General features: G+C 37.8%; 3 protein-coding genes across 3 annotated transcripts in view; 2 read left to right on the top strand and 1 right to left on the bottom strand.

Annotated features, from left to right (window-relative positions):
• Positions 1–2,308, top strand: part of LOC145989731 (cytochrome P450 4C1-like) — a 49,490-nt gene extending 47,182 nt beyond the window's left edge. The window contains exons 11-12 of the mRNA XM_083125005.1: positions 1,431–1,610; positions 2,021–2,308. Coding sequence (XP_082981131.1) covers positions 1,431–1,610; positions 2,021–2,190 — 350 coding nt within the window. The 3' untranslated portion in view covers positions 2,191–2,308. The remainder of the gene's footprint in view (positions 1–1,430; positions 1,611–2,020) is intronic.
• LOC145989730 (cell adhesion molecule Dscam1-like) overlaps positions 1–15,929 on the bottom strand; it is a 505,150-nt gene that overhangs the window by 470,695 nt on the left and 18,526 nt on the right. The gene's annotated exons all lie outside the window — the stretch shown is intronic.
• LOC145989733 (cytochrome P450 4C1-like) overlaps positions 1–15,929 on the top strand; it is a 147,264-nt gene that overhangs the window by 116,194 nt on the left and 15,141 nt on the right. The window contains exons 2-5 of the mRNA XM_083125006.1: positions 6,586–6,797; positions 9,308–9,414; positions 9,906–9,996; positions 14,434–14,619. Coding sequence (XP_082981132.1) covers positions 6,629–6,797; positions 9,308–9,414; positions 9,906–9,996; positions 14,434–14,619 — 553 coding nt within the window. The 5' untranslated portion in view covers positions 6,586–6,628. The remainder of the gene's footprint in view (positions 1–6,585; positions 6,798–9,307; positions 9,415–9,905; positions 9,997–14,433; positions 14,620–15,929) is intronic.

Genomic DNA, 15,929 nt, shown 5'->3' with positions numbered 1-15,929 from the left:
GTTGTACGTACACTGTATATAACACACCTTATTACTGACTTCCTTGACCCTGGATGTACAGGGTCAAGGAAAACAAAGAAATGAGCATAATTTTCTCTTCGGTGAAGATGTTGTACCTAAACAAAAAAAAAACTCAAATAATGAATTCGACAATGTAAATTGATGAGATTTAGTAAATCATTTGATGAAGTGAAGTAATTCTGAGTGGACTAATCGCGAAGGACATAATCAGCTCAGATCCTATTACTTCTTCATGGTATGTGACGTAAAGTTCCCGCCCAACCGTTTGACGGCGTTAGTGGTTATCGCATCTCCTTTTCCATAGCCTGTAGAACACATCCTCATCTAGACATTGTTCTTGTTCTGGTGTTTAATATCTGCATACTGCAACACTGTCGTTTTGTCATTTCACGTGACTTCACATTGAAGTGATGCATTCACTTGGCCGGTCACACGTCATCGCACGCAAAAACTTCAACCGTTACCATGGTTTTGGGCCAGGGCTGAGAAAAATAATGTGATTTTTTTGTATTCTTATCCAAGGATGTGTGGTTTGGTTTTTTGTGGAATTTTTGCACCTTTAATTGATTAAAGGTTGTTCTATGTTAATATTATTGTTATCTGATTCAGTGTTTCCTTTCAAAGATTCTTTAATTTATTCTTGTCTTTAGTGGTAATTTCCGTGTCGCTGTTCTCCGCTATGGGAGCAAGGATCATTTTACAGTGATAAAGTCAGTGACACGTAACACCATTAAGTGATAAACCTAAACACTTTACGGATACAGTTCTACATCATCTCATAATAGATGTGGGGAATTGGAATACAATATCTTGATTAGATTCAAATAATTACAATTATAATGTATTCGACACTTAAGTGCAATCAACCAGACCAAGAAAATTAAATTACAATATGTATTAGATATACATAGCTAATATTTTTCTTTGTCCGATACATAGTAATATTACAATGTATTGTACAAAGAAAAATTATATCACAGTCAATCAGAGGCAGGCATTTAATATTAATATCTATTGAATACAGAAATATTGATTGACTGGTTGAGTTTGTGTTTTAAGTCCACTTACAAAGCGACGACGTTACCACTACGCCATCGGGGAGGCCTAGGATACAGATATAAAATAGCTTTATATTACATCTGTGTAGAATTAATATATCAATTGCCATATTTCAGATAGTGCATATACGTATTATAAAATTGAAATTATGAACACAGTATATCAAATACAGAATATTTAACTACAACATATTGAATAAAGTAAATAATTATTTCCCATCACCTGTAAGGTATAGCAGTACTTTTCATGTAGGTACCATGCATATAAATTACCATTAGTTTTGATATCATGCATGATTTTTTTTATGAATGAAATGTAAGATCTATTTATCGTTGTTTTTTTTCTTTCAGGCGGCTACACAATTCCAAAGGATACACAGATAACAATAAACATTTACGAAGCCCATCGCAATCCCGAATTCTTCCCGAATCCCGAAGAATTCAATCCCGATAACTTTCTTCCCGAGAAAGTGAAGGGTCGCCATCCTTACGCCTACGTCCCATTCAGTGCTGGACCAAGGAACTGTATAGGTACGTATAAGGCTTTGCAAAGTTACATCTTAAAAGTAACAAGTTACATATACACTATAGAGTTACATTGTTCAAAAACGTCTTCGGGAATAGACAAAATTGACAGAAAGCGAATAAAAATATATCAAATCAATCAACTTTGTTCGAACACTTAACTCTGTAACAATTACTTTTTTAAAAGTAACTGTTACTTTAAATAGTAAATGCAGCTTACTTTTACAGTACTTATTCTAGACGTCACGCAATGTTGAACTTTACAATGTTTCTCTTTTCACTTGAATTACACTCGGAGATATGTTGCGATGTGATCGTAAGACCAACATTAGTTAGTCTAAATGCTTCATTGTTTGAAAAGTATGTCAACAATGCTCAATGAAATAGTGGTAGAATTTCGTTGTTACTTGTTACAGGCCAGAAGTTTGCCTTGCTTGAGGAGAAGACCATCATCTCCACAATCCTCAGACACTTCAAGGTCACTGCTCTGGACAAGAAAGAAGACATCGTGCCTGTTGGGGAACTGGTCCTGAGGCCCTTGCATGGAATCAACCTCAAGATTGAACCCCGACGAAAAACCAATTGAATTTCATAGTTGCTATTTCAAATTACATAAAAATTATCTAGTTTTGTACAAGACGTGTGAATATTTAATTAAATATTTGTAGTAAAAATTTATAGAAAATAAATATATTTTTTTAATATTTAAATGTTTCTGTACGACTTGTTGAAATCAACTATTCGCACACTGTGTTAAATGAGGCAATGAGATGATAATACTGATTGAGTGTCTGAAGCATCGAATCCAGTGGTCACCCATTAATCGATTTAGAATCCAAATGTCTGTAATGTACAAATGCAGTGGCGAATTCTGAAACTAAAGCTCAGAAATTAGAAATTGTTTGGAACATGTAACACTGACACTTCACACTTCCTTGCATTAAAAATAGTAAATGCAGTAGTAACCTTACAATGTTTCTCTTTTCAACTGAATTACACTCGGAGATATGTTGCGATGTGATCGTAAGATGCATATTAAGAATCGAATTGCTTCATTGCTTGAAAAGTATGTCAACAATGTTCAATCAAATAACGCTGGAATATGCAGGAGATTTGCCACATTAGAGTAAACTTGTCAGAATACGTTACCACAAAAATCTAGTTCTGAGTTGCAGACCTCAGAAAGTATATTCTAGCTTGTCAAATAAACTAGAAGAAATAGCAGGCAGATTAATAGTTTTCAAGATTGCTAACTACGTTTAAGACAAAATTTCAACTGAGCCTATTCGAATAAGAAAGTGGGAAAGTAGTAAGAAGGTGTCTAAAGAGAGCAAGTTCGAGTCTCTTGCAGAATTGACATTTTTTTTTCTTTCTCATCTTGGGATGTATGTGTTCTTTTGCGATATGCAATTACTGCCTGATGTCACTTGGGATTTGTTTTCTCATATAGCTTCTCTGATATTTAGTTTCTACAGAAAGGAAATGTTTCATCACCGACGAAGGGAATTTGTTTTTCGCTCTTTCAAATTCGCTTCATTTTAAGACTTCTTAACCTTTTACATTGTGCTGCCTACGGAAATCATTCTGGTACACATTATTCAGACACCATCTCCTGAAAAGGCAATATCTGATTGTGAAAGAACTTGAAGCCACAATTGGCAATACATGCACTTTTTGGTCTTAAAATGTTTCATGTGATCTTTCACTCGCAACTAGTTAAAGAGTCTAAAATGTTGTAAAAACCACAAAATAATGTAGCGTTCTCTGTAATACAGGCTACGCGTATCTACGAAATACGCAGTGAAAAAATATTAAATATATTTCTTTATTCGAACTATGTGACAATGAAAATATAGAACATTTATAATATTTTCTTTTCAAGTTCCTCTCTGACCCCGGACATAGGAGTAAAATGTAGGATATGACAGCGGAGAACAGGACGTCTGGTAACTCTAATTGTGGCGGTTTCAAATACAGTCGTTGACGCACGTGAAACGCACACCTACTGCACCAGCAATTTCCGTATTCGGACAGCGTTGTGCTACAAACAGGAAAAATAATCAAAACACAATGATAACGAATCAGTTTCCATTGCACGATTTGACAGTAAGATTTTTTTTACGTCTCTCTTTCTGATTATTCAAATTTCTGCGCATAAGTGCAGTAGTTTTATTCATATTTTACTTTTTTTTAAGTACTTCCCGAATACCTGAAAACGGTTGTACGACGTCGTATATTTTCCAATCATCAATTTTAAATATTCTAATCCTCTCAACATAAATCTACATTTTGAAGTAATCCCTGACCAATTTGCGTGCCTCCGCTTGGGATCGAACCCATGCCTTGATTACTATACCCTATCCCGAAAATCTGTGAAGCAAGGCCGCGCGTAGCGGCAGAGATGGGGAGAAAGCGAGTGGGCGGAGCGAAGCAGTACACGCTGCTGAGAAGGCTGGTAGCTGCAGTCGCTCTCCCCCCTCCACTCAACCACCTTATCTCTCACGCGTTCATTAGCCTAGACCTCTCGAGTCAGTACTTGCGCAGAGACTTGCTTTCGTTCGCTTGCTTCAGAGATAGCCGGGACAGAGTATAGAAATCTCAGATTTGACCCTGGTGAAGCAAGTGGCGATTGGCCAATCACATTTCATGAGAGTTCTTTCTTCCTCATCGTCACGAATAAAAAGAGTTAGAAAAACGGAAAAACTAAGCAAAATATGAATTCAGGGTGGCTACGGTTCCCTACTAGGACCTTGATGAAATTCAAGTATAATTCCTGGTTTTCAAGTCAAACTTTCCAAAAATTCAAGGGTACAAACAGATGTTTCCTCTATTTCAACCTTACGTATTACCGCCTCTCACCACACACACACACACACACACCAATATATTCTCTGCGATTTCAATATATCCAAAAATTCTAATTCAATTCAATTGAACGGTACATACATTTAACATATTAACGTAAGTTGTGGAGTTTCATTTGCCATATCACATACTCAGACTCGAAATACATGTACAAACACAAGTCACAAATGTTACGAGATATACTAATCTATGAAAAATTGTTAATTGTACAAGGATTTCAAACTCAAATTTGCCTAATCAATTCAAGATATCTTGCAATAATCTTTAGTCTGTCAAATAGATTGTTCTGCAGAGGACACTAGAATTGAAAGAATTTATTTTCCACGCATCTTTCTTTTCTTTTCCTTCCTCGATAAAAAAAATAATAAACTGTGAAAGGGGCATTAATAAATACTCCCTCTATACCATAATTATAGTCCAGTATGCCAAAATGGTGACTTTTTATTTATGTTCTTTTGGATACTTGATCGGCAAATTTGTACTGATCCTTGAGTAACAACGTTGTATGGCTCATTCCCGTGCTTTATTTTCTTCTTCTGTATACACCAATGTCACAGTTTGCCTATCGGACAATTATTATGGGACAACAAACAAAAATGTACCGGACAATAATTATGGGACATAGGGAGTATGTATAATTTCAAAGGGATTTGGATTAATAAAAGTTGCAAATTTTCACGTCTATGGAGAAAAATTCACGCAGAATTCCCGAAGCCAATAATTCACGCATAAATCTCGGAATTCAAGGAATTCCCGGTGAGTAGCCACCATGGAATTCTTAAAGCAGAGCAGTATTCTTTTACAAAGAGTAAGTGGTGTTAAGGGGTGACCATTTCTAGGCACCCAAATGTCAACATCATAAAACACTCTGAACTGCATTTTTTCAAACAAACGAGGTTTTGGCAACTGGCCCTGAAGCCAGTATAATTCTCTGTAGGAACTGTGTTGTGTGGTCCAGTTGTCCCTTCATCATTAGTGAGGAGCGTTTGTGCATGCCAAATCGCATCTCAACCTACCCAACCTTTCCACAACAACACTCCTTCTAACATACACTCATTTCACAACATCCTATAGGTCAATAAGTCTAAACAACTGTTCTGAACCCCAGAATATTTATCAATAAATGGATAACCAAGTATCAAAACATCATTAAATCCAAATAGACGTGCAATTACAACAACGATCTATAGACACTCATCTTTATTATACTCTCAATAGAGTAAAACCAAAAAAAGGCACACATAAGGTAACCTTCTACATTTTGGTTACTTTTTTTGGGGACGCCCTTTATTAAGACTAAACACCTCTGATATCGGCACCAGAGTAGGTCAACACTTTGTACCTCTTCTATCACCTTTATATTATGTATTATATATATTTTGTTTGTATATTATAAATAATAAATATGGAAAGAAATAAAAAGGCAGGGGAACCGATAAATTCACAGGAATTGACGTCCTGGTTTATTTAAAGACACCAGCAATTAAGCGCATACCCTTGAATGTATGCGGTTGGAGGTGGGCTCACTTCGCCCTCCCCCTTATCAAAAAATGTCCCTTCATCCACTTTATCTTATCAGCATTCATTCTCATGTTAATTGCTACGATGAGGATGAGTCGTGATATGATGAAATTGATGAAGGTATGCTCGCATGCCCAGGCAGGGATTCGAACCCGGTACCCCTGGCGTGAGAGCAAGCTGTGGTAACCATTCCTCCACGGAGGTCGGCATCCATTTTTTACAGTAAGATAATAGCATTCCTCCAGTTGATTCCCTCTCCCCTACCCGTGGTCACCGGACAGTGGTAATTGGGATATCCTGCCACGAAATGAATGTTATTTGCCCCCTGTCATTTCTGCTTTCGCTGCACCGTGACCACGCGAAGGTCACGAATTGTTGTGGCCTTGCCCTACCGAGAGCTTGGCGCGTGTTGGCTTCTGGCTGGATTACGTCACAAATTGCAACAAGTCAGAAGAGATTACAAGATCGGAAACAGGGAGCCTAAAAACAGCATAATCACCATGAGACGAGATTAGTGGTAGATAACAAGGAAATGGGGAAAACAGTGCATTCATGATGAAGTGACAGTCTTTCCCAGCTTATCGTTGCAGTGCAGAAGAGTGTTTATGAGCGTCACTTGATTCGACAACGTGGTCGCGATGAGTTCGTTGATTCTGTACGCTCTTCTTCTACTCCCCGTGCTTTTTGTGCTTGCCACCAGATGGCGGAAGAGGGCCAGGGTCATCAACTACATCGACAAGCTACCTGGACCGAAAGCTTACCCCATCATTGGAAATTCACCGACGTTCTTCAATGCATCCCGTGAAGGTTAGTGTTTTTAATATTCGTATCATTGTTCCCAAATGTCCAGTTTTTCGTTACAGAATCCCCAGGAAGCCCCGGGGGATGTGGGGATCTCCTCCGGAATTAGAGAAAATATCAATAACCTGGGATAGCTTTCGCAAAATACGAGGGGCGTACTATAATGATTTACACTTTATTTTTGTTTTTCAGGTCCCATGGTACACTATTCGAGAAGTGAGGACTGGCTTATGAAGCTACGAGTTTAGTCTACCGATTGCAGGCAGCAGTGGCCAAAAATTATTCTCGGTGTTCACACAGCAGCACGTTCCGTACATCATTGTCAGCGGACTATTGGACAACATGGAAAGCGACTATAATGGTCAGCGTTGGACAAGTTGGTTTCTATGGAGAGAGGGTGTGACTACAGCATAGGTTTACAGACGATTGGTGACAGTGTGTGTTGAACACGCACCTTAACGGAGAACCGTTTAAAATTGGGTGGAAGGCTGGAAAACAGGATGCACGTGAACAGAAAAAGGGAAAAGTTCTGGATAGAAAGTGACTGACAACGCCAACAAACATTACACAGGTTGAGCAAGTCATTCTTGAGAACAGGTGCACGATTCGCTGCAGGGTGTTTCTTGACAGACCCGTGGTCACCTCCATTTCAGAAAACGTGATGTACCTGTTCTCAAGAATGACTTGCTCAACCTGTGTAATGTTTGTTGGCGTTGTCACAGTCACTTTCTATCCAGAACTTTTCCCTTTTTCTGTTCACGTGCATCCTGTTTTCCAGCCTTCCACCCAATTTTAAACGGTTCTCCGTTAAGGTGCGTGTTCAACACACACTGTCACCAATCGTCTGTAAACCTATGCTGTAGTCACACCCTCTCTCCATAGAAACCAACTTGTCCAACGCTTACCATTATAGTCGCTTTTCGTGTTGTCCAATAGTCCACTGACAATGATGTACGTAACGTGCTGCTGTGTGAACACCGGGAATCCTTTTTGGGCACTGCTGCCTGCAATCGGTAGACTAGACCCGTAGCTTCATATGCCAGTCCTCACTTCTTGAATAGTGTACCATGGGACCTGAAAAACAAAAATAATGTGTAAATCATTATAGTACGCCCCTCGTAGCTAAGAAATTTGATATACATGTTCATTTACATTCACTTCAATTTAACGTACAACCTACCTTTTCTGACTTTTTCGTAATAATATGCACTAATTCAGTCATCTTTTAATTAAAAGTCAAAATCATGAACGAACTTAAATTATTGTCCGTCATTGAAACTCAACAATGGACACAGAGAGGCAGGGATAGTGTAACGTAAGCTGCTGTAATGAATTTCAACTTTTAACAGTTATTTTAACGGCTGGTACTGACGAATTTGAATTTGAATATAAAATTTTGAGTGCGTTAGCACTTAGGCTATTTTGCATCCGTCACATTATACGGGGTCCAGCCCCTTACCATAACTTAACATAACTGTAACGTTGCATAACTAAAATATTAAAACATCCTGACTTAGGTTAAAAACTGAGGCTGTAAAGGGGTACTCAGCACACTTAAGGACAAAATACAGGACAACACAGAATTATACTGGCCATAGGGCCAGTCGCCAGGGCCTCGTTAGTCTGCAAATTGCAGTCCAGGGTGTCTAACGTGGAAGAATCACCCCCTTACACCCCTGGTACTGAGGAGCTTGTGCACTTAATTGCATAAGGCGTAATTTAATAGTCTTAGTATTATAATTTGGTTTCTATGGCATCCCCCCGGGAAGTTTGATATCACCCCCCCCTCCCCTTCCACGAAGGAAATATCTGGATTCAACACTGGATGTCCTATTGTCCCAACAAAAGTAAACGTAACCACATTCTAGAGAATCACTCTCCAAACTCTCATCTTCCAATGCAGTGGGGAACTTTACTGTGGTAAAACTCTAGTGACTTTCAGTATTAGATATTCCATAACCAGTCCATAACTGGGGGGTGGGGGGGGCAAGGACAGTATATTTCCCTTTGTAGCATAGTGAGTGGACAAAAGTTACAAAAAATGAGAGACAATCGTGTCGATGCGTGCCGTGTCAGCCGTGGTGCATACATTGAACCATTTGCAGGTGTTAAAAGAAACTGTTTGGGTTCCTCTTTCGTTCTGGACTGATTCCATTAACGTAAGTTCAGTACTTGCAATATTTTTTTTTGTAACCACTCAGTTATTTATGAAACACGCGGTATTGTGCACCAATAGATTGATTGATTTATTTAGTTGGTGTTTAAAGTCCACTTTATGCATAACAAGGCTAATTGGGACTGGACCTACAGTTTAAAGTGGGATCCGAACTACTAGGTGCCTCCACCGGGTATCGAACTCGAGACTCCTTGATTATAAGGCGACGACGCTACCACTGCGCCATCGGGGAGGCCCTTTTGCACCAACAGGTCTTAAAGAATTAACCACAAGTGAACTGATTTCTTATTACTGTACAAAGATAACCTATATTTCTTATTGTTTATCTCACATTTTCCAGAAATTTTCAACATCATATCGGACATAGCAAAGAAATATGGCCCATTGTATAGAATGTGGGCTGGATGGATACCGGAAGTCGATATCCTAGACCCTAAGGATTTTGAGGTAAGTCAGATTTCATTCTCCTGAAAATAATTTTGCCTCACTTATTCAAGTTACCCCACGTGAGGTAAATGAAAGGTCGGTTTCATTTTGTAAGTAATTATTAGGTAGTGTCTTCTCGTTAAGAAATTTGAAGTTTCGTGTTTATATTTTTGTTCATTTATGTCGCTTTCCTGACACTTGTAGTTTATCGCGATGTTTAACTTTCTGAGAAGAGCGGGACTCTTAAACTGTTTCTGAGATAGATTTTAGGGTATCCTTAATTTTATCTATTGTGTACTTCCTGTGAATGTTTCTTAACTTCTAATATTTCTCGAGCGGCTTTCTTAACTTGCACGTAAGGACTTCAGATAAGAGGAGGATATTTTCCTCCATGCTTTGAAGTGTTTAAAATGAATATATGTGCCGACGCACCCCAAAATTTTAATGCTTGAACGCATTCATTAATTTCAAAATTTGTATAATTCAAGAGAACTGCTATGATTTATTTCCAGGTTGTTCTAAGCAGTTCGAAGCATCTAGACAAGGCCCCAATTTATGCATTTCTGCATTCATGGCTGGGAACCGGGTTGCTTACGAGCACAGGTAGGTGAAGATACATAGTTTTATAAATGTGCGTGTATACAGGGTGACTGGTAATTAGATGTATTCCCTGAAAGGGGTTAAAGTAGAGACAATTTGCAATAAATTTGACAATATGATACCCCGTCCGAAAATTAGTAGTTTTCGAGATAATCGAATTTCAATTGTTTTTTAAAGAAATGACAATTTTTCACATAAAAACATGAATTGAGAAAAAACTGCTCATTGTATGGAACTTATTTCAGCGTTTTCTGATAGCTAACGAATAAGTGGTTCGTCGAAAAAAAGTTTTTCCCAAATAACAATCACATGTAAGTACCGGGTGAGTCTAAACTTACAACTGATGATAAAAAAATGCACTCTTAGTTTACTTGGCAACGTATTAATAACAAAAATGGTATGACACGAAGCGTACAAATTACTTTAATTACTTCCTTGTGTCATCTGCTATCCAACAAAGTACAAATGTTTCTGACATTCACATTTGTGTACAAGAAATAATACTTCATTCATCTTCATGTGAATGGAATCAATGAATAATACAATTAAAGAACATTACACGTCTTGCTCAAAGTGGGCACCTCCGTTACGAATGCAGGCACGCAGGTTTTTACGGACATTTGGCCTCTTAACTCGTGATGTGATGGTGTCCTTGATGTGTTGACCAGCTGCTAAGATCTTCTCCCTGAGATCTTCTTGCGAGTTTACCGGTGTCTTGTCATGTGGCTCCAAATGTAGAAGTAGCAAAACGTCAAATCGGGGAATCGAGCCGGCCAGGGAAACGGGCCGCCTCGGCCAATGCATTTCTTTGGGTAATTTTCATCCAGCCACTGTCGCACGCCCAGGCAGAAGTATGGATGGGCGTAATCAACAATCATTTGATCGAGCCATTTTTCCTGCCCCAAATCTTAAATGGCATCACTTATGAACATTTTTTGAGGAACGGGATGGCAATGTTGTTGGAGGATGTGACTCTAGCTACAAGACGTGACATGATTTATCAGCATGATGACTGCCCAGCTCGATCCCCCGATCTATTTGACGCCTTGCGACTTTTACATTTGGAGCCACATGACAAGACACCGGTAAACTCGCAAGAAGATCTCAGGGAGAAGATCTTAGCAGCTGGTCAACACATCAAGGACACCATCACATCACGAGTTAAGAGAACAAATGTCCGTAAAAACCTGCGTGCCTGCATTCGTAACGGAGGTGCCCACTTTGAGCAAGACGTGTAATTTTCTTTAATTGTATTGTTCATTGATTCCATTCACATGAAGATGAATGAAGTATTATTTCTTGTACACAAATGTCAATGTCAGCAACATTTGTACTTTGTTGGATAGCAGATGACACAAGGAAGTAATTAAAGTAATTTGTACGCTTCGTGTCATACCATTTTTGTTATTAATACGTTGCCAAGTAAACTAAGAGTGCATTTTTTTATCATCAGTTGTAAGTTTAGACCCACCCGGTACTTACATGTGATTGTTATTTGGGAAAAACTTTTTTTCGACGAACCACTTATTCGTTAGCTATCAGAAAACGCTGAAATAAGTTCCATACAATGAGCAGTTTTTTCTCAATTCATGATTTTCTGTGGAAAAGTGTCAGTTTTTTAAAAAAACAATTGAAATTCGATTATCTCGAAAACTACTAATTTTCGGACGGGGTATCATATGGTCACATTTATTGCAAATTGTCTCTACTTTAACCCCTTTCAGGGAATACATCTAATTACCAGTCACCCTGTATATAGTTCACGTACGGGGGGGGGGTTCAACTTTTGGTATGATTAGGGTTGATATATTTCATAAGTGAAAATTGGGACACTGCTAACCGGAAGCTTGGAGGGGTGCTGGACCCGACAAAGTTGTGTGTGTCTACATATCCATTACCACATTCTTTACACTTCTTAAAAAAGAAATAAATCCACTTTGAAGTATATAAATAATCTTGCAAATTCCTCTTTGGTGCCATAATAAACTAAGCTGCTATCTCACAATGTCGAACTTTATTTAAGAACTGCGGACTGAACAGTGCGGACACCCAAGCACTGACTGTTTACCATAATGCAATGGAAGAGATTTGCAACTGAAATTCAGTTCCGCTAGCAGACGGCGGCGCTATCGTGAAGTCACATATCTTTGTAGCATCTACTTGTAACTCGATAACTCTTGTATTATCGAGAGGGAGCGGTTAAATGTGCAGTTAGATTGTTTAATAAAATGAACATTTTAATATTACGCATTTAAATACAAATAAATTTCAGGAAAGTATAGTCTTCATCATTTCATCTATCCCACCCAATTCCAAAGGCTTTTTTCTGGTAAAATACTTCAACAGTTTTATTAAAGCAAATTAACAATTATATGTAAATATGCATTTTTCTGTTTCTGCTACTGTATATGCAGTATGAATCTACTATGGGAACGTTTGCTGAGTGTGTTAATGAAACTATAATAATTTCAGTAACATTTCTCCCAGTGAAAATTAAACATTCTGGATGTACTATATAATCGTAACTTAAAATTTGTTTATAGTCCTTGTAGTTGAATTTTGGGAATTTCTTTTAATGATAGTTTGCAAAGTATCAGCTGCCATATTATTTACAGTTTAATGATAATTACACTATTTACAGTTTAGCATGATTAATATTTTGTACGTATATTATTCTAGACAAAATGCTTTTATAACAAAAAATATTGAATTTTAAATCTAGATAAATTTAAGTGTGTTTACAGTGAACTAAGTTCAGCTTCACCCCATCAGTACATATATTTTCTTTCTTTTTTCATTCTTAGGACTCGAAGAAACACCATTAAATGATTACGAGATTAATGTACTTTCACCAAAAGTGATTCTGATATCTACAAAACCTTATATACATTATTCCAAAAACTATTTCCTTAAATTGATTAAATCAACCTGATTTATATCAATCTACCTTGCTCACAATCCTTCCGACGAAATCGTAAATACGTCTAGTGGTATTTTAGTAGACCATGAGGTAATATTTTGTGCAAAACTTTCAAACGTACCTGAATATGAATTCTATTAATCATTTATTAAACTAAAAATTCTATCATCTGCCAGCTTTACATACTTGAACTTTCAGAGATACGGTTATTCAACACCAACGCCTTATCTCAAGCACCACATTCGACGTACAACAACAATGTATCATGTAACATTGTCAACAAGAATAAGAGTGCAAAACATCTCTTGACCTTGAAGCTGATAGGACTTATCTTGTGGTGATAGTAGCACATTTTTAGCTGGCTCATTATCAAATAGTTGCTTCGGACTCATCTTTCGGAGAGTCATGGCAACAAGATTTGAGACTTCAGTAAAACCACAGATAAACGAATTACAATAAATTCATCTCTGGTAAGTTATGCTTATTTGTGCTACTCGTCTTTGGGTCGGGTGCTCTAAAACTCGCCGTACATAGTTCAATCATCACTCACTCACCTCCTTTTAAGGCTGATAATGCCTTGTTCTGGCGTCCCTAGCAACGTCCGTTTCCAGGGGGAAAACCTGAAATTTTTGTTCTCATACTTTATCCTTTTGAATGTTTAAAAGGACCAGTAGGAAGGCCAAGACGAAGATGGAGAGATTGACCTAATGGAAATCGGTAGGTATGGAAAAGATTGGATTGATCTTGCTCAGGATAGGGACAGATGGAAGGCCTGTGTTGCTGCAGCTATAAACCTCCGGTTTTAAGAAGGCTAGAGAGTTAGTTAGTTAGTTGCTTTACCCTCGAGATGAACAGTAACGCAGATTATTCAAATCCTAGTTTGAAAACGTGCATCAAACAAGAATGGCATCTACATAAGATGATTCAGTCCAGAGATTACATAAACAGTTATGTACAACTTAGTACTCAAAATACGAAAATAGTTCCATCATGCCTGTCTTAAATTGCTTGTCGTGTTTACCATGTTTGTTCTTCACCGTGGCAAACGACATTGCTAGGAAACCTAAAGAAAGGGGAATTTTGCCCCGAAAACAGGGGTAAGTGATTTTCGTATGGGCCTATTAAATTCGTTTACTTGAAGCATTACTAACGATTGCGAAACGGACAATACTTACTGAAATTTATTATTAAGAAATATACAATAATATTTTAAATATTTGAACAATATTTAAGCACGTACACACAGAACGTTAAGTTCTAAACTTTTCAAAGAAAGCGAATGTGCTCAATTGTATCTCTTCCTTCACTTCTAGATGCATTTCCAAAGTAATTATGAGCATTGAGGAACCCCATCTCTCAACATGCGAGAGGGCAAGACATAATCACGCACATATAACCAATTTCGAATTAACGTTCCTAAAGAAATCTATAAACGCTTTCGTTTCTATGGAAATGTCACACATGCTAGAGAACGTGTAACTCGTGCCTCATGTACTCATATTTTCCTCCTGTCCCACCAGGATCCAAGTGGCACTCCCACAGGAAGATGATCACCCCCACCTTTCACTTCAAGATCCTGGATAACTTCGTGCAGGTGTTCAACGAGAACTCAGAGGTGCTGGTGCAGAATTTGAAGAAGGAGGTTAACTCTGAGAAGTTCAACGTCTACCCTTACATCACGGCCTGCGCACTGGACATCATTTGCGGTAAGTTGTGCTCAGGGTTAGGCTAAATAATCAAGTGTTCTCATCGTGGGCAGGTTTGTTAAAGGTACAGAAACCCATAAATTCTAATGGGTTCTATTGGGTTTCGCTGCAGGGTTGGAACCTTTCTTCCTCGCACAATTTAGATTTGGTAGAAGTTGCGTATTGTTTCATTGAAAAGAATGTTCCTGCACACAGAACTCAAAGTGTGTCAATTGACACACAAAAGTGCGTAATTTTTTTGACTCCAATGACACATTAAAAATGTGTCAAATGATTCACTAAAATGCATCAAACTGAAAGATGCACCTAAATGCATCAAAATAAATGTGTCAAATGACATTAAAGTGGATATTTCGTTTGATGCACCTAAACGTGCCGTTGGAGTCAAAAAAATTGATGCATCTTTAGTGTGTAGAGTGACACATTGAAATGCATCAATTTTTTTCTTTTTCTTGCTCAAGCGGTTGCATACCTGCAAGGGAAAAGTTCCTTACTGTGCATAAAGTGGACTTAAAACACCAATTCAATCAAACAATCAATTTGTAAGCTGATAAATTCAAAATTCCTTTCATATTATCGTAAGAGTTCAAAATTTATTTTCCATATAAGGTAAGTAAAATCATCAAACAGTTGCTTAGAAAGAATTATGCATATAAGTGTGTAAATTGAAAGATATGCATTTAGATGAATAAAATCCCATCGGACGGGTAATTGACACACTAAGATGCATCAAAAGACACACTCCACAGTCGAAATCCCATTTGATGCAGTGAAAGTGCATCAAACCCCGAGCCAATTTCTAATAATCCAAGATTACACGTTTAGGTGTGTCATTTGATGCATTTCGAGTTCTCTGTGTGGAGAGTATTTAAATTGATCCGGAGAAAAGGTTTCTGGACCGTATCTAAATTGATCAGTAAAAACAGGTTCCTGGACCGTATTTAATATGATCCGGAAAAAAAGGTTTTTGGACCATATTTAAAATGATCCGGAAAAAAGGTTCCTGGACCGTATTCAAATTGATCCGGAAAAATGTTCAAGGATTGAATTTAAATTCAGCCGAAAAAAGGTTCCTGGACAGTATTTAAATTCGTCTGGAAAAGAAGTTCTTGGACGGAATTTAAAGCAGCCAGAAAAAGGTTAATGTGCCGTATTTAAATTAATCGCGGGGGAGGTTGCTAGACCGCATATAAATTCAGCCGGAAAAAAGGGCTAGAGTATACTTTGGCTGACGCGAAGGCAATTTTTTTCAAATTTTTATCTCCTTTCAAAAATCCGCTGCGAGATTCCAAAATCCGAATAATTACATG

The sequence above is a fragment of the Lepisma saccharinum genome, chromosome 7, assembly GCF_977018435.1.
Source record: "Lepisma saccharinum chromosome 7, izLepSacc3.1, whole genome shotgun sequence".
Lineage (NCBI taxonomy): Eukaryota > Metazoa > Arthropoda > Insecta > Zygentoma > Lepismatidae > Lepisma > Lepisma saccharinum.
The sequence above is the reverse complement of the archived record's forward strand: the minus strand, read 5'-3'. Positions and strand labels throughout refer to the sequence as shown.